The 19,656-nt window shown below is 46.5% G+C and overlaps 1 protein-coding gene across 1 annotated transcript in view; it reads right to left on the reverse strand.

Moving 5' to 3' along the window:
* Window positions 1-4,146: 4,146 nt before the first annotated feature.
* The window catches only part of LRFN2 (leucine rich repeat and fibronectin type III domain containing 2), a 138,944-nt gene continuing 123,434 nt past the window's right edge, over window positions 4,147-19,656 (reverse strand). The window contains exon 2 of the mRNA XM_084832502.1: window positions 4,147-5,068. Within this exon, the coding sequence (XP_084688628.1) occupies window positions 4,147-5,068 (922 nt within the window). The remainder of the gene's footprint in view (window positions 5,069-19,656) is intronic.

Consider the following 19,656-nt stretch of genomic DNA (forward strand, 5'->3'; position numbering starts at 1 on the left):
CTGGGAAAAATAATTAGAAACAATAGGGAAAAATACATCAGCAACAGGTAATCTATATATATCATTATAGGAAATAGGATCTCTGGGCAGAAAGTAATAGGAACAGATGCAATAGAAATGCTATTCATGGTAATTTTTCCCTTTATTGTTCTGTTGTTCAGTGGCCTCCAGCTTCAGACATGGTCAAATAGCCCTTAATAAATGGATTTGAAACATTGCTCAGCTAGATACGTCCTGAAATGTAGCTTGGTTAGCTGATTGGGGGAGTATTTTCTTGGGACACAATATAAAATGAACCAGAGTGTTTATTTCCTCTTTGAAAAGATAAGCAAGTTGAGGGGCCAAGTCTGCATTTGCAGCATGGTAGCAGGACAGGAGAGCCTCTGTGTTTCTGAATCCCGGTGTAGAAAATTCAGTACTGATGCCCAGCAGTGATTCTTCATAGTAATTCAGGTTGGACAAATCATTGTCTGAGCTGGTGATGGGGAATGGAAATAAATGGATTCTAATGGCTGCACAATAGAACATATTTAAACAGATGCCATCACTGTTAGGTCTGATGAGGCTAGATTGAAGACAATTAAGAGCTGATAACATTTGTGCCAGGACAGATGTTTCTTTCCAGACACAGAAGAAATTATGGGTGCTGATGGGTGGTAATTGAATGTATGTCATATCACAACCAGGTTGCTCCTGTATGCTGATGAGTACTCTAATTTGAATGAACTGAACACCTATGATTTACAGGTGAGTTGGGTTTGATGGGAATACTGACACACAGGCATTGTATTGGTTTTCAAGTTCCTTCCATGATTATGTTCAAGACAGCAAAAAGCAGTCATGACAATATCACAACAGACTTTCAGATATTTGAAGACCACTATCATGTCTCACTTAATTTTCTCTTCTAAACATACCCGACTCCTTCAATTATTCTTCATAGGGCTTGGTTTCCAGACCCCTTCCAATGGAGGCCTTTTCTTTCTTTTTTTTTAACCCCCCCCTCCCATGGGGAGGTGGAATTTTGGGACAAAAGTGGCTGGGGGAAAAAGCTTAACCGCCCCTTTCCCAAAGCTCCATGGTCCTGATCTGAATCAGGGCCTCATATGCACTTGTAGGCGCAGGGGGGGGGGGCTAACCTGCATGGCTCCATTATACATGCTTAAAGGAATGTTTAGTTTGGACTGAGTTATTTATGGTCAAGGGTTATTTCATGTATAGAAAGTGCCGGCTCTTGTGATCTGCAAGTAACCCATCTGAAGGAATGTACGATTTCATGGATCTTCTCCTTTTGTAAGAAATATTCTTGGTCTAGCATTAAAAACAAACCCATCAAAATGAATGAAAGAAAGGAGGTTCACTGTTCCCAATAAGGATTGCTTTCTTTTCTTTTTACTGTACATTTTGTAGCAAAAGAGAGGGGGAAAAGAAAATATTTTGATCACAGGGATGTCATTTTCTAAAACTTCAAATAGGAAACATGACAAATAACAAGATCAAATACACAGCCATGTCACAATATATCTCTGAGCCTTTTCTTGAAAAAAAAATACATAGAGATTGTGTGTGTGTGTATTTCTTCTGCACTTTACAATCTTTTTCCGCACACCCCTTTGAAATAATAAATAATGTGCAATTTCAGAAAGATATTTCTGGTAGACAGATTCTTGGGAGCAAATAAATACACAAAATGAACCTGAATTAAAGGCAGTTGCTCTCGCTGCTGGAAATGTTGAACCTTCACAGTTGTCATGATGGAGTGGGGGTGGGGGGAGAACATGTGCATCCACAGACAGCCCAGGGCCCATGGAAATGCTCTCAAAAATGCAACTGAAGATCAATTTACTAGGGTAGGCGGAGAATTTCTCCCTGAAACTTCGGGGGGCCGAGCGCCAACGTGTTCAGCCCCCTGAACAAGTTTCGGGGAGAAATTCTCTGCACCCCCCGCACCCCCCCCCGGGACGGGACTTACCTTTGGCAAATGTCCCTCCCGGCGGCGGGTCCGGCTGGCGGTTCGGCGGGTCTTCGTCCGGGGCGGGAGCGGCAGCCAGTCTTTTGACTGGCTGCCGCCGCCGCCATTCCAATAAAAGAAAAAAAAATGCCCCCGTGATAGGCTACGTGATGATTAACGTAGCCTATCACGGCTAGATTTGCAAAGTCAGCCGTGATAGGCTACGTAAATCGTCACGTAGCCTATCACAGGTGACTTTAAAAAAAAAAAAAAAAAAGGGCGTACGGATAATGGCAGCCCCCATAGGGAGCCGCCATTCCCATTCCTTATTTGGTCGCTGTAGTCTACATAAAGATTATGTAGACTACGGCGAAAATAAGGGCAACGCTATTTGCGTTGCCCTTATTTTCGCCGTAGTCTACGTAAAGATTTACGTAGACTACAGCGACCAAATAAGGAACGTGAATGGCGGCTCCCTATGGGGGCTGCCATTTGCGTACGCGCTTTTTTTTTTTTTTTTAAAGTCACCCGTGATAGGCTATGTGACGATTTACGTAGCCTATCACGGCTGACTTTGCAGATCTAGCCGTGATAGGCTACGTTAATCATCACGTAGCCTATCACGGGGACATTTTTTTAAAAAATTTTTAGTTCGCGGCCGGGCGAGGAGAGGCGCCTCCTCCCCTGCCTGAATTTCAGCCGGGTGAGGCGGGAAGCCTCCCCCCCGGCCTGAATTTCGGCCGGGCGAGGCGGGAAGCCTCCCCCCCCAGCCTGAACTTCACGGGGGGAGCAGCGAAGCGCCTCCCCCCCACCGCGAAAAACTTCGAGGACAGGTAAGGGACTTTCGTGCACCCCTACAATTTACAATCCATAATGGATGGTTGCATATGGGCAAGAACCTTGGCAAGAAAAAGGGACATTTTAATGTGGTATGCGAGAAGGGAAGGAGAAGACACAGAACTGTTGGACCTGGGATACCACCAATTCTGCAATGCATCTAGTTTTCCGTGGCTCATGAGGAACATCCCCGTCAACAACCATTCATATTGCACACTATGCCTAGAGATCTCAGATCTCATGCCCTTGTTCTGACTGACATTATTTGTGGTATTGAGTGAGCAGCATGAGAATTCTATTGTTGTTTCCCCACCCCAATTTGCAACGTTGTGCGAGCCAGCATTTCTCTCTCTCTCACTTGAACAAACAGTGACTGTATAACTTTGGCCAGAAGAAATTTGTGAAGATGTTGCCAGAAGAGCTTTCTTCCCCCACCCCCATCTTTGATTATGAAAACTGGGTTTCTTCCTCCCACTCCATCTCTAATATTGAACTCCTTTCTCCTGTTTACCAATACTCTGTGGTAATTTACCTTTCACACTGACAAACAGCAGATTACGAATGAAACATACAGGTGTGTATGGGGGAAATAAAAAAAGACCCTAATTTCTCTCTGCCCCCACAACTAAATAAGGGAGGAGGAGGAGTGATGTGCAGCTAATCGGGTAATTGGACTTTTTAAAATATTCCCAACAGCTGCCAAAGTTAGGGAAATAACAAAGAAAAGAAAGGCAAAAATCCAAAAAAACAAAACCCAGAAAACCTTTTTTTTAATTCCTGGGAGAAGAATATCCTCACCCAAACAATGGCAAGAGAACCTCCACAGGTTACTGATACCATTAAGTGATTATGCTGAGAAGATGGTTTGAGTGTCCACGCTTGTTTCATCCAGATGTTGTCCTTATGCAGTGGCAGCTGAGGTGATCCTCCTGTCAGCCTTATTTCCATGGGAGTGTTCTTCTCAGACAATGAGAAAATGAAGAGGGAGGGAAGTCCTTTTTGAGTGAAATAAGCATCACTTAACCTGTGTTAATCCTCATTTAATCGTGTTCAACAGTTCACCAGGAGACTGGGAAATCACTGATCACTACCAGTGATTTCCTTGAGACATTCACACATACATAACACTTGTGCTGGGGGCATTTCATCAGCTCCTCACATTACCTATAGACATGTCATTACCCTCTCTTATCCCACTTTATTTTTTATCTTAATATTTACTGACCAATATACGGCTGAGTATGCGTATGCATGTCTGTGTTTTCTCCATTGTATTTATGGCCTTCTTTTTTTAAACAATCATGGACTTTATTATTATGCTTGAAGGGACTAAGGATGGAATGCAGGGCAACTCTTATTTACACTGTGCTTTCCATAACCCACTCTGAGCTCCCATATGTCCCCTTTGCCCCTGTCAGGTCACTGTCATCATACTGCAAAAGCATCCCATTCACTGATAGACTACGCTTTGTCCAAATGTTTGTGATCTTTTTTGGGTAGTTGCAACACTGAGAGGTGGAAAAGTCCCCCATGTCAAAAGAATGGCTACGTTTAGTTTTCCCCTCCAGTGGTAACATGAGGAGGCTGCGGAATTTGGATTCCTGCTGGCCCAGCAGTGGCTCTTTGTCTGAGTGATGGGCCACTGTTGAAGTTCTGGAGTCTAGTGTGTCCTCCTTTTTTTGACACTTCAGTTCCAGAGAGGCAAAAGCTCCCATGAGCCGATCAATGTTGTTGTGCTTTGACCTCGACGGGGGCCTCCACTTACTGGACAATGTGCCCTGCTCACTTTGGAGGCTGTAGCCATCACAGTCATGACTATTCACAGAGCTAGAGGAAGAGGAGATGCTGCTGTGTGCAGACTCACAATTAAACTCCATGAGCTCATTCCTAACCACCACTTTGGGGTTGACTTGCGGCAGGACCCCATTCTGGACTGGTTGGGATCCATTGGTTTGCGAATAGACATTGCTCACATTTGCCATCTTCCCTGGGGGATTGTTGCAAACCTTGTACCGGACCATGAGGATGACGATGAACACCAGCAGAGTTGCCACAATGATGCCTCCGATGATTAGGATCATCGTACCACCCAGGAACTGGCTGTGCATGGACTGGCACTGGGGATAGTCCTCTTTGGTGTAGAACTGGGCACAGCCCACAATGTTGGTAGCAGTGAGTGTAGTGGCAGTGTCATCCCACATGGCCAGAACACAAAGATCATAGCCTGTTCCAGGAACGAGGTTGTTCACGACAAAAGCCTTGTTCGTAGCAGGAATCATCCTTTAAGGAAAAGAAAAGAGTGAAATCAGATTAAAATATAAGTGAAAGTAGAAAGACTGTTATGGGAGCAAGCATAGCATGAGTGAGACAGAGGCACACATATTTAAAGCAGAGCTGTGTGCAAATGGCCTCTCAAAAACTTCCAGCCTATTTGTGGGCAGAGAAATTGGGGGGCCAATTTCACTGAATTTCTCCTAGGGGAGGAGAAATTCTCCAATGATTTCTCACAGATAGGGCTCACTGTTGGCAGAGGGTGTAGCACAGCTTCTTGCTTTTTTCCTAAAGGTATTTGGTTTATTGCACTGCTCCTGTAAGTGGCAACTGCCTCAACTATGTTGAGGTTTCTAATTTTCTGAGGCAGATTTTTTTTTTAATTTCTTTTGTTTTTTGAGCTTCCCTAATCACTGTGAGGTGGCCAAGGGTGCTGTGTGTGTTTTCTCTTTCCATTACACATCTTTCCATTGTTCTGCAGCTTCCCAGGCCAGCTGTCATTCCTGAACTTAAAAAAAGCCCCATGGGAGGAATTACCTCATGTTGTCTTCCTCATGATGCTTTTAATTGAAGTGTGGGAAGCTGAGGAGGCTACAGGCTGCCACGGAGATCATTGTACGATGAATCTCTGTACACTCCATAGCCACGTCATAAGTAAAGCAAGCACAAGAACCCCAAACCCAACCCATAAGAATTTCTCCTCCTATGAATTTCTTTTCAAAAGTAATGTCTTTTCTAACAAATTGAAGGAGAATTGTCAAAAAGAAAATGTGGGAGAAATTTTCAGCACAGCACTAATTGAAAGCTTCCTTTGTTTCCACAATACTTAGGTGATTTTTTTTTTTAATGTAGTAAAAACAAGTGTAGCTGTTCACCGCTGAATCTATGCATTTCCTTTTAACCACTTCTGTCATCAGATCTCCTGCATGAGGCCTGCCTGGTGCACTGTGATCTTTTTGGCGTGATCGGCAGCATATGATAAGGGTTTTTTTATTGGGTCCTGGGATTTCTTATTGTTGGTTATTAAAATTGTATGTGTGTGTGTGTTGTCTGTTTACATGTTTGTATGTAAATGGTTTTCATATTATGTACAATATTGTATTTGTAAGGTTGTTAATCTTTATAAACTGCCCAGAGAGCTTTGGCTATTGGGCAGTAAAGAAATGTGATAAATGAAATTAAATGAGATCCCCCCCACACACACCACCCCATTTTTCCAGTATAGTAGGGCTGTTAAACGTCTTTCAGTCCAAGGGCTGGATTAAATGAAATGTAATAAATGTAATAAATTAAGATTTAAATGTATTAAATTAAGAAATGTATTAAATTAAGAAATTTATTACATTTAAGATTTAAATGTAATAAATTAAGAAATGTAATAAATGAAATTAAATGAGATCCCCCACACACACACCACCCCATTTTTCCAGTATAGTAGGGCTGTTAAACGTTTTTCAGTCCAAGGGCTGGATTAAATTTTGAGAAGTCCTTGGGGCCTGTATTCCATTGGTGGATGGAGCTGAAGGCAAAATGGGGCAGGGACAAAGGCAAAGAGGGTGGGGCCCAACATACCAAAAATACCAGCATATTTTAATTTAAAGCTCTTACTTCCAACAACTATGTCTTAGGAGAGGCATTTCAACTAGTGCTGTGCCAAAAATGTCTCCCACATTTTTTTTTTTACCACTCTCATTCCTACACTTCAATTAAAGCCCAGTTTAAGGCACCATGAGGCAATTCCTCCCATGGGGCTTTTTCAGATCAGGATGTGCAGGCAGCCTGGGAGGCTAGATGTGATTAGGTAAGCTCAGAACTACTACAAACATAAACTATACAACATCCTGAATGAGGCAGAACAAGGGAAGCCTCTTTTGCGGGGGAAGAAAACTCTCAGGAAATTGGAGGACAGGTTTTGGCAGAGCACTGACTCCACCTCATCCCTGGAGCTGGACACATCCACATTGCGGTGGATGCAAATTGAGGGCCAGCCTGCCAAGAGAGTTGATGCTGTTGCAGCATGAAAACCCCCAAAACCCCTACCAAAAAAGAAAGAAGCTGTGCTACAAACCCTGCCAATGGGGAGCTGGGAGAAACCGTTGGGAATTTGTCCTCCCCATGGAGAAATTCAGTGAAATTGTCTTCCAAATTTCTCTGCCCATAAGTAAGGTGGAGAATTTCAAGAGGCCACTTGTGCACAGCTCTAATTCAACCATTTTGAAGGGGGGGGGACTCACAAAAGCCAGGAAACTGCCAAACAATTGGTGGTCAGGAGAAAGAGGTTGGGAGGGGTGCATGGCCATCTGGGAAATGCCAGAAGGCTGGATTTGGCCTACAGGCCTAAGGTTCTGCACCCTGCAGTACAGAAAGTGAAATAGCAAAAATCACACTTTTTTCTTTCTTTTGTCCGGAAGTATTTGCTGACTATATTCACAGCCTATGGTGTCTCTGGAGTTTTTGTCCCTCCCCTTCCCTCTGCATTTGAGGAGTCACTGGTAAACTTAAACAGAGCATGGAGGTCTAGTTATTCCAACTTCACTGCTGGGATACAATTCCCTTGAATATACATTATAATCAGTAGGGCCACTGTCATTTATTGCCTGAGAAGCAGAAACTCAATAAGGAGCATTTACTCCAGTTTAGAGATCTAACCTGTTTACAGAGTTATAACTCTGCCAGCTTCCATGGAGGATAAGGCTATCAACAGTAGGGATGTACGAAAGTGACTTACCTTTCGCGGATTATGTTGATGGTGGGGGGGGAGGCGTTCCGTCCCTCCCGCCAGAATCCTGGCCGGGGGGGAGGCGCCCCCAGAATCCTCAAATGGCTGGCTGTGCTCCGCGGCAGCTCCGCGGAGCAGCCGGCCAGGCCTGGCCTGGCCAGGCCAGAGCCATCTGCAGTTGGATTTCCGGCCGCGGAGGGCTCTGGGTAAAAACCAAAAAAACAACTGCGTACGCAAATGGCGGTGGCTTCAGCCGCCGCCATTTGCGTTCCTTCTTTTTACCGTCTTAATCTACGTAAATATTTACGTAGACTATGCCGGCGAAAAGAAAGGGGAACACAAATAGCGTAGCGGGCGCTATTTGCGTCCCTTTTTCATTCACCGTTTTAGCCTACGTAAATCTTTACGTAGGCTAAAACGGTGAATCAAAAGGGGACGCAAATAGCGCCTGCTACGCTATTTGCATTCCTCTTTCTTTTCACCATCATAGTCAACGTAAATATTTACGTAGATTAAGACGGTAAAAAGAAGGAACGCAAATGGCGGCGGCCTTAGCCGCCACCATTTGCGTACGCAGTTTTTTTTAAAAAAACCCACCTAACCATGATAGGCTACATAAAAATTTATGTAGCCTATCACATCTTTTTTTTTTTTTACACACAAGCCTGGAAATGGCGGCGGTGGCAGCTGGTCGGAAGACCAGATGCCACCGCCGCCAGAGCTGCCTCTGGAGCCGCCGCCACCCGGAAGATCTGCCCCTGGTAAGTCTCGTCCCGGGGGGGATCCGCGGGGGGGCAGCGGAGGGGGCAGGCCATTCCATCACGGAGTTCGGGGGGCCAAAAGCCCTGGCATTCGGCCTCAACGAGATCTGTGGCGGAATTCTCTGACATCCCTAATCAACAGCTACTGGTCATGATGGCTATATATAACTTCTAGTATCAGCCCTAAACAATTTGAAACCTTGCTATCTGAAGGAGCACTTGCACCCACATGAGTCTGCCCATTCATTGAGCTCAGTGTCTGAGGCCATGCTTGGAGGCCCGTCGAGACGAGAGATATTAAATAGGTGGGCAACACGCACAAAACATTCTCAGCAGTGTCATCGCATTTGTGAATTTCACTCCATCCCCACCTCCGGGTTCATGTGACTCCTTAATTATCAGGGTTTTTTAAAAAAAACAAAAGCAAAAACTTGAAGACTGTTTAATTTCATTTTGCGTTGTTTTAATTGCTGCCCCAAGGATTCTTAGTACAGTTCATTGTAGAATTGTTTGTGTATAAATTTTAAGAATCACAATTTTTATATTTGTATTATCATGTCTTGTTTACTGCTTGTGCACTGCCTTGTGAGGGGGTTGAGTACTGAAAGGTGGATTAGAAATCTGCTCTTAAATAAATAAGCAAATAAATAGTCATGACGGATGGCTATATACTACTTCCACAGTCAGGGATGGCCTGATTCTGATTATCAGTTGCTGGAGAAAAACAGTGGTGGAGGGCTATTGCCCTCTTGTTGTCCTTGTGACCTTCTCATAGGCATCTTGCTAGAGACTATGGGAACAGAATGCTGGACCACCAGTCTTTTGGTCTGATCCACAACTCTTCTTATGTTCAATCTCTAACCACCCAACTCTACAAAATATTTACGGTACTCTTTCTTGGTAATTGGGCTGAAAGGATAAAAGTATGAGATATAGTCAACATGAAAAAATGTATCACCAAGAAGTTGGTATATTATTTAGGATAAATTCACACAAAAACCATGCAGTCCAAGGAAAAGCAAAGCAAAAAGCAAAATATTGCTTCCAATTTAATAGTTGTCCAAGATAGGATTTTAATCAGGTCCTGAGATTTCTTATCGTTGATTGTAAAAAAAAAGAAAAAGTTTAGTGTGTGTGTGTGTGTGTTGTGTGTTGATATGTTTGTACGTAAATGGTTTGTGTATTATGCTCAATAGTATTTTTAAGGTTTTTAATCTTTGTAAATCACCCAAAGAGCTCTGGCTATACTGTGCGGTATACTGTGTATATAGTATATTAATATACTATTGTATAATATACATAATATATTATGTATAATATAATATACATAATATATATACAGTATAGTATATTCTATACTGTGGCGGTATAGAAATGTAATAAACGAAACAAAATGAAACAGGGATAGGGATGAAAGAGAATTCCGCCACGGACTCCATTGAGGCTGGATTCTTTTGAATCTGGCTTCCAGATTCCGTGGCGGAATAGGTCCACCTACGTCCGCCTCCTGCCAGACCCACACAGAGCCGGACCCTCCTTGCCGGCCGGCTCCATACAGCAAGCGATACGGCCGCCATTGCCGTGCCTCACTGCAGGAAGGGATCCGGACACAAATGGTGTCTGCTACACCATTTGCATCCCTGTTTTTTTATGCAACAGGCTACACATTTGTATTTACGTAGGTATCTGTGTAGCCTATCGCATGAAAAAACAGGGATGCAAATGGCATAGCAGACACCATTTGCATCTGGATCCCTTCCTGCAGTGAGTGCTCAGTGATACGGCATGGCATTGGCAGCCGTATCACTTGCTGTATGGAGCCGGCCGGCGGCTCTGCCGAGTTGCTGCAGAGAATTCTGGCAAGAATTCCGGCTGGCAAGAATTCTGGGGGGAGGAACGGGTCGCCTCCCCCTCCACAGACCCCCCCCCCTGGACTGGCAGGTAGGGGTTTCGTACATCCCTAACAGGGATCGATGCATCTGACAAGCTTAATTTTGCCCAGGTTTTTATTTTTCCACTGCTAAGTTTGCTCCAGCCCATACTTTTACATGGACTGTTTCAAATGTTGGCATTTTTGTAGGTTTTTATTTTGGTGAACTGCATTGTAAACATCGAAAAATATGGATTTCAACATCTAATCCTGATCTGGTTCTTGTTTGAGGGTGAATTTGATAAGTTTACTATGAAATAGGGATGTCGGAGAATTTCTCCACGAATCTCTGGGAGGCCGAATGCCAACGCATTCAGCCCCCCAAAATTGGTGGGGAAATTCTCCGACACCCCCGCCCCCCCCGGGATGGGACTTATCTCGTGCGAATGTCCCTCTCAGCGGTGGGTCCCGGCAGCATTTCAGTGGCGTTTCAGCGGCGTTTCGGCAGCGGCGGGGGTGGCGGCCGGTCTTCCGACCAGCTGCCGCCGCCACCATTTCCCAGTAAAGTAAAAAAAAAAAAAGTGATAGGCTACGTAACGATTTACGTAGCCTATCACGGCTAGATTTTCAAAGTCAGCCATGATAGGCTACGTAAATCTTTACGTAGCCTATCACGGCTGACTTTGAAAAAAAAAAAAGCGTGTACGCAAATGGCAGCGCCCATGGGCACTGCCATTTGCATTCCTTATTTGGGCACAGGTAGTCTATGTAAAGATTTACGTAGACTACGGCGAAAATAAGGGCAACGCTATTTGCGTTGCCCTTATTTTTGCCATAGTCTATGTAAATCTTTACGTAGACTACCCGTGCCCAAATAAGGAATGCAAATGGCGGTGCCCATGGGCACCGCCATTTGCGTACACGCTTTTTTTTTTTCAAAGTCAGCCGTGATAGGCTACGTAAAGATTTACGTAGCCTATCATGGCTGACTTTGAAAATCTAGCCGTGATAGTCTACGTAAATCGTTACGTAGCCTATCACTTTTTTTTTTTTTTTTTTTTTACAATTTACTTTTTTATTTCGCGGCCAGGGAGATGGGACGTTCCCCCCCCGGCCAGAATTTGGGGAACCCTCACCCCCCCCCAGAGGTATGTCCACCAGCCATATTTCAGACAGTTTGAACAAGTAGGTTTTGTGCTAGATGCAGGTGAAACGTGCTGTTCTCAAAAACTCAAACCAGACTCAGAAGGAATAATAAATTAGGTGTGTTGAAGCAGAAGTCACTATCCCTAATCTCCGCTGAGGGTTTCTTTGAAGTGCAAACAACCCCTTTCCCCTGGTACTTCCTTTTCAGAAGAATCACAGGCTCAGGCTCTCTTGGGCTGAATACACACATTACCTGCCAGGCTGGCTGCCAGAGTAGGTGTTTGTTGTTGTTTTTGCTGTTGTTTTTAGTAATGCACTTTTTTTCCTAGCACACACAAAATGAATATTTTATATTTATTTTATTTTTTATTTTTTATTATTTTTTTAGCCACACCACACCTGCCAAATTTCAGACAGTTTTTAATTAAAAAAAATGATGCAAGTGAACTGAAGGAACTGCGAGTGTAGCAAGTGAACATCATTATCCAGTTTATATTTATATATGCAGTTGGTGATCTCTGCTGAAGTTTTTGATGACCTCAGGCTGTCAGAAAAAGCTAAATAATAAAGTAAGAAGAACTGAATCAAGAAAGACTGGGTAGGAAAGTATAAGAAGAAGCTGCAGCCCTCCCCCCCTGATGTAACCAAACTTAAAACACACACACAGCTCTCTCAGGAACCCAGTGAACCAACTAGCTCTCACAATGAACAATAAGAAGGGGGGCATGAAAGAACAAGCCAAGAGAAGAAGCTAACTAATATAGTAAATGTTTGTTTTTCAATTATTAATCTAGAAAAGCAAGAAGAGCTGAATGGAGAAGGACTGGGTAGGAAAGTATAAGAAGAAGCTGCCCCCCCTGCCCCCCCCCGATCTTACCAAACTTAAGAAACACATGCAGATCTAACCCAACCAATCTCCTTGCTCTCGCTCTTGGGCAATGAACAAACGCAAACTTTTGCCAAAATATATGTAGTATCCTCCCACCACCCTCCACTACTGTCACTGATGGGACACTCTGCTGGATTAAGTTTGGCCCTAATTTGGCCATTCGCCCAAGCTCACTCCCTCCTCCTCCTCCTCCCCCTCCCTGATCTTTTGCACATTTGATACATTTTGGAGACAGCCTGTCTGGGCTGCTCAGAAGGCATATGAAGAGCTCCAAATATACAAGGTGGACCTAGGCACCTTGTTGGTGACCTGCTTTGCTTTGGGGAGCCTTGGTGCTAGGGGTGGATGAAAGTCACTTACCTTTTCTCGCAGCTTGTTCTCGGTGGGGGGGAGCGCTTCGCTGCTCCCCCCGCGAAGTTCAGGCCGGGGGGGGAGGCTTCCCGCCTCGCCCGGCCGAAATTCAGGCCAGGGGGGAGGCTTCCCGCCTCGCCCGGCCGAAATTCAGGCGGGGGAGGAAGCTTGCCGCCTCGCCCGGCCGCGAACGCGAAAGTTAAAAAAAAAAAAAACGCCCCCTGATAGGCTACGTGACGATTCATGTAGCCTATCACGGCTAGATCTGCAAAGTCAGCCGTGATAGGCTACGTGAATCGTCACGTAGCCTATCACAGGTGACTTTAAAAAAAAAAAAAGTGCGTTCGCGTTCCTTATTTAGTTGCCGTAGTCTACGTAAATGTTTACGCAGACTACGGCGAAAATAAGGGCAACGCAAATAGCGTTGCCCTTATTTTCGCCGTAGTCTACGTAAACATTTATGTAGACTACAGTGACCAAATAAGGAACGGGAATGGCGGCTCCCTATGGGGGCCGCCATTATCCATACACACTTTTTTTTTTTTTTAAGTCACCCGTGATAGGCTACGTGACGATTGACGTAGCCTATCACGGCTGACTTTGCAAATCTAGCCGTGATAGGCTACGTGAATCGTCACGTAGCCTATCAGGGGACATTTTTTCTTTCTTTTATTGCAATGGCGGGGGCGGCAGCCGGTCGAAAGACCGGCTGCCGCTCCCGCCCCGCTCGAACACCCGACGAACCGCCAGCCGGACCCGCCGCCGGGAGGGACATTCAGGGAAGGTAAGTCCCGTCCCGGGGGGGGGGGTGCAGGGTGCGGGGGGATGCGGAGGATTTCTCCCCGAAACTTGTTCGGGGGGCCGAACACGTTGGCGCTTGGCCCCCTGAAGTTTCGGGGAGAAATTCTCCACCATCCCTACTTGGTGCTGTTCTGATCTGCCTTGTATCACGTTGAGGCACTTCTGAATCAGCCCGCTTCACTTCATTCTTTGGGCTTCAGAACAAAGTTGTGCACAGCCCTAGTTATTTACGAAAAAGGCCAAGCCGCCATTTTTATGCAAAATGGCAGCTCAGCGAAGGAGCAGGCAGGTTTGCCAGGCATAGGGGTTTGCCGTGGATGGTGAGAAGGATCGAGCAGCCAGCAGGGTCTGATGAGCAGCTCTCAGGGTGAGAAATGGTGAGTTTGCCCCTCCCTGCTTACAGATGGGGTGCAGAACCTCAGGCCCGGGGCCAAATCTGGCCCAATGGGGGGCCAAATCCGGCCCTGCAGAGTTCCCCAGATGGCCACACCCCATCCTCCTGCCCCATCCCTTTCCTCAAACACCAAGGATTTGGTGGCTTCCCAGCTTCTGTTCAATTTCCCCCCAATTCTAAAAGGCTGAAATGCCTCTCCTAAGGCATATACTGGCAGTAAGAGCTTTAAGCTAAAATATGTGGATATTTTTGGTATTTTGGCCCTACCATTTCCCTTTGGCCCCACCCCCTTTCCCTTCCATCTTGGCCACCACTGAAATGTGTTCCCCCAAGAGCTTCTCCAAAATGGGATTCAGCCCTTGGGCTAAAAGTGGTTCAACACCCCTGACCTCGAGAATGGCAGATGATGCGGGCAGTGGTGAACTGGCCTGGCATCAGCATAAGAATATCAGAAGAGCCCTGCTGGATCAGATCAAGTCCAGCATTCTGTTCACACAGTGGTCAACCAGCTGTCAACTGGGAACTCACAAACAGGACACAAATGCAACAGCACCCTCCCACCCATGTTCCCCAGCAACTGGTGTACATAGGCTAACTGCCTCTGGTAGCCATCAAGGCTAGTAGCCTTCAAGACTAGTAGCCATCAAGACTAGTAGCCACTGATAGCCTTTTCCTCCAGAAATTTGAGGAGCATCTGGGCCAGCTTTGGCATACCAGCACGCACTAGGCTGATGCTCCTCACTGCAGCATCTTTTCTTTCTTTCTTTCTTTCTTTCTTTCTTTCTTTCTTTCTTTCTCTCTCTCTCTCTCTCTCTCTCTCTCTTTTTACAAAACATTTTATTAGGGATGGGTGAACTCACTGCAGTCCAGGTCACAGGCTGCTTGCCAGAACCCCACCAGCCTCCTGCCCCTGCTTGTTGCACGCGGTGAGTTGCCGGGCAGTCCACAAGTGACATGTGGCCACCCGATCCCTTGCTGAGCCACGATTTTGCATAAATGCATGGCTCGGCCTTTGTCGTAAAGGCTGATTTTATGCAAATGGCAGCCATAAAGCAACTATTTACAGGGGTTAATGGCCATGTCGTATTACTTCACAGTAATTGCTACCTAACTCCCCACACCACAACCACTGTAAGACTGTCCAAAATTACCTAGCTGCACCATTGTGTCGAGGGCTCCTTGGAGGTCTCTCTCAGTCTAAACCAGTAGCCAAGTCCAGACACAGACAAAGGAATTCCTTTCCAAGCTTTATTCTTCTTTTACAACTTAACAACTATACCGATTGCAACTAGATCTGAGCAGCACAGTACCTATGCCCTAAGTTGGAACCGTTGGTCCCCGTTTGAAAGGGAATTACTGGCAGACCCCTGAACTTAAGGACTAGGGAGAGTCCCTCCCCTTTTCCCTTGGAGCCTCTGGGCGCAGCCGTTGTTTGCGCTCCAACTTGGCACTTCGCCTCCTTTCCGCGCCCTCCATCTGGCGCCAGTCTCTGTATCTGCGTCGCGCATCCACTAAGTCTGCTATCTGTGCTTGGTCACTCCCTGGACTGCTAACTAAACTAGGAATGCTGGTGGGAGGAATCTCCGTCAGCTGTTGGTCCTGGGAAAGAGGAGCGCACTCTTCTCCCAGGAGCGACTGCTCTTCCTCAGAATCAGAACGACTCTGGGATTCTATGGGCTCAGTGTCCACCCTGACACATTGTTTGTGATGATCTAGAGCTAAGAGCAGTTGTTCCTGTGTTGAAAATCAAAGACATTGCCTCCTTGGCTGATGTTGCAATGTGGAATTCATTCAGTGAGCATAGCTTTTGCTAGCTCCATACCAAAGACTCTGTGTGAAGTCTGAACAGCCTTTGGGATATGCTTATAGGAAAGTAATCCAGCAAGTAGACCAGTGGGATGGAGATAGCTCTTCTATGGAAGGCTCATGGATGAACTATTCTTACGAAGGCAACTTGATGTATAAATGTTCCCCCGAGTAGTACCTTCTGTCCCCCCCCCCACACATGCACCTTAGAAAACAAAGTGGGGGGGACAAACCCAGGCTTCTCAAGAAACATGTTTTGTGTGTGGGACTTGCAGGCATCTAGGAATGTCAGAAAACAGCAGCCAGGAGTAAATAGTAGCCAACTGCAACCTGGCTCTGTGGGGCTCTCCACCAGATCTCAAGCCCTCAGAGTGTGGTTAGACCCCTCTCACATCAGAGGACCTGGCTTGGAACCATTCCGAGTGTTTGTTCTTAGATAAGGAGCTCATCATAGGGGAGGCTTAAGGTCTTTTCCTCTGTTCCTCCTACAACCCACATCACCATTACCAGAGTCTTTTGTCAGCTCTGATGTTTTATTTATTTATTTATTTATTTATTCATTCATTCATTCATTCATTCAATTTCATTTCATTTCATTTCTATACTGCCCAATAGCTAAAGCTCTCTGGGTGGTTCACAAAAATTAAAACCAAACATACACAATAAAACAATAGAAGATATATAGAACATTAAAACCACAACGTAACAACACAACCACAATAAAACCTAGCAGCAGTGCAGGAATTTAAAATACAGATTTAAAACAGCAAAGCTAAAAGTCTAGAAAGCTAAAATGCTAAAATACCTGGGAAAACTAAAAAGGTCTTCACCTGGTGCCAGAAGGAATACAATGTAGGTGCCAGGCGAACCTCACTAGGGAGCCCATTCCACAGCTGGGGTGGCACAGGAGAAAAAGCCCTCCTAGTAGCCACCCGCCTCACTTCCCTTGGCAGGGGCTCATGGAGAAGGGCCACTGAGGATTAGGGATGTACGAATCCCTTACTTGGCTCCGCACAGGAGCATGCAGAGTGGTGGGGAGGCACTCTGTCCTTCCCTCCAGAACCCTCTCAGGCTGGCTCCGTTCTGCGGTGGCTCCACAAAGCCGCCAGCTGGGGCCGTCTGCAGCTGGGGGTTAAGGTCATGGCCGGGCTGCTGCGGCTGCAAATGGTGGCCGTCATAGCGGTCGCCATTTGCGTCCTTGCAAGCAGCCATGATAAGCTATGTAAGTATTTATGTAGCCTATCACGGCAAAGAGCAGGGATGCAAATGGTGGCTGCTATGCCATTTGAGCCCCTGCTCTTTTCTGTGATAGGCTACGTAAGTATTTATGTAGGCTATCACGGTAAAGGCAGCCACACAAATGGCATAGTGGCCGCCATTTGCGTGACTGCCTTTACCGTGATAGACTACGTAAATACTTAGGTAAGTGTCCTCACAGAGATCCGTGGCAGAATTCTCTGACAGCCCTATATGTAGCCTATCACGGCTGCAAGTATGCAAATGGCAGCCGAAGCAGCCCGGCTGCAGCTGGCTGGGAGACCAGCCACTGCCGCTGCTGCCGCTGCTGCCGCTGCCGCTGCTGCCGCCACCAGAGACACCGTCGCATCCGTCCCAGGTAAGTTCCGTTGCGGGGGGATTTCATGGGGGGGCGGGAGGCTCTTCCACCATGGATTCCAGGGGGCAGAATTCTAAAGAATCTGGCCTAACTGGAATCTGTGGTGGAATTCTCTGACATCCCTACTGAGGATGTTTTTAAGGTCCACGCAGGCACATATGGAAGTTTTCAGTTCTACCCCTTGCAATCCTATCAATTCTCTCTCCCCTCCTCTGTATTATCCTCTGCTTATAAGCCCAAACTGCCCCTCCTTCTCATCTAGGGATGTCAGAGAATTCCGTGACGGATCTCAGTGAGGCCGCATGCCAGTGCATTCGGCCCCCCAAAATCCATCACAGAACGAAGCCCCCACCCCCCCAACCCATGAAAGGCATGCGGGACGAAGTCCCCTCCACCCCACCCCACCCCACGAAAGGTGCATGAAACGGAGCACTTACCTACTCCCGTCTGCACTGCTTTGCACTTTTTACTATGCCACCCAATAGCCAAAGCTCTCTGGTCCCTGCGGAGGCTATTGCTGGCCGCTGGGCAGCCCTGCAGGGATGCAAATGGCAGCTGTCGTAGCTGCTGCCATTTGCGTCCCTGTAGTGAGCCATGATAGTAGGGATGTACGAAAGTCACTTACCTTATGACGAAATTGATTCGCGGTGGGGAGGAGGCGCTCCGTCCCTCCCCTCGAAATTCTGGCCGGGGGGGAGGCACTCCGTCCCTCCCCCCCCAAATTCTGGCCAGGGGGGAGGCGCCCCGTCCTTCTCCCCCGAAATTCTGGCCGGGGGGAAGGCGCCCTGTCCCTCCCACTGCGTATCCTGGCCGGCCGGGTCTGCAAATGGCGGCGGCCATAGCCGCCGCCGTTTGCATCCCTGCAGTCAGCCGTGATAGTCTACGTAAATGTTTACATAGCCTATCATGGCTGAGTAAGAAAAACAACAACAACCGCGTGTACGCAAATGGCGGCGCCCATGGGTGCCGCCATTTGCGTTCTTTATTTTGGCACGTCTAGTCTACGTAAACATTTACGTAGACTACGGCGAAAATAAGGGGAACGCAAATAGCGTAGTGTCTACGCTATTTGCATTCCCCTTATTTTCGCCGTAGTCTACGCAGATGTTTACGTAGACTAGACGTGCCATAATAAAGAATGCAAATGGCAGTGCCCATGGGCGCCGCCATTTGCATACGCGTGGTTTTTGTTTTTGTTTTTAATCAGCCGTGATAGGCTACGTAAACATAGATTCATAGATTCATAGAATAGTAGGGTTGGAAGGGGCCTACAAGGCCATCGAGTCCAACCCCCTGCTCAATGCAGGAATCCAAGTCAAAGCATCCCTGACAAATGGCTGTCCAGCCTCATCTTGAATGCCTCCAGTGTGAGAGAGCCCACCACCACCCCAGGCAATTGGTTCCATTGTCGTATTGCTCTTACAGTCAGGAAGTTTTTCCTGATGTTCAGCCGGAATCTGGCTTCCTGTAACTTGAGCCCATTATTCTGTGTCCTGCACTCTGGGATGATCAAGAAGAGATCCTGGCCTTCTTCTCTGTGACAACCTTTCAAGTACTTGAAGAGCGCTATCATATCTCCCCTCAGTCTTCTCTTCTCAAGGCTAAACATGCCCAGTTCTTTCAGTCTCTCTTCATAGGGCTTTGTTTCCAGTCCCCTGATCATCTTTGTTGCCCTCCTCTGAACCCTCTCCAGTTTGTCTGCATCCTTCTTAAAGTGTGGTGCCCAGAACTGGACAAAGTACTCCAGATGAGGCCTAACCAGTGCTGAGTAGAGGGGAACTAGTACTTCCCGGGATTTGGAAGTGATGCTTCTATTAATGCAGCCCAAAATAGCATTGGCCTTTTTTGCAGCCACATCACACTGTTGGCTCATATTCAGCTTGTGATCGACAACAATTCCAAGATCCTTCTCGCTTGTAGTGTGGTTGAGCCATGTATCCCCCATCTTGTAACTGTGCATTTGGTTTCTTTTTCCTAGGTGCAGAACTTGGCATTTGTCCCTATTAAATGTCATTCTGTTGTTTTCTGCCCAGCGCTCCAGTCTATCCAGATCACTTTGAATTTTGTTTCTGTCTCCCAAAGTATTAGCTATCCCTCCCACTTTTGTGTCATCTGCAAATTTGATCAGCATTCCCTGCACCTCCTCCTCCAAAACATTAATAAAAATGTTGAAGAGCACTGGGCCCAGGACCGAGCCCTGCGGTACCCCACTCGTTACCTCTCCCCAGTTTGAGAAGGTCCCATT

This window comes from Heloderma suspectum, chromosome 1 (assembly GCF_057233095.1).
Source record: "Heloderma suspectum isolate Gila_16-S chromosome 1, 16-S_ref, whole genome shotgun sequence".
Lineage (NCBI taxonomy): Eukaryota > Metazoa > Chordata > Lepidosauria > Squamata > Helodermatidae > Heloderma > Heloderma suspectum.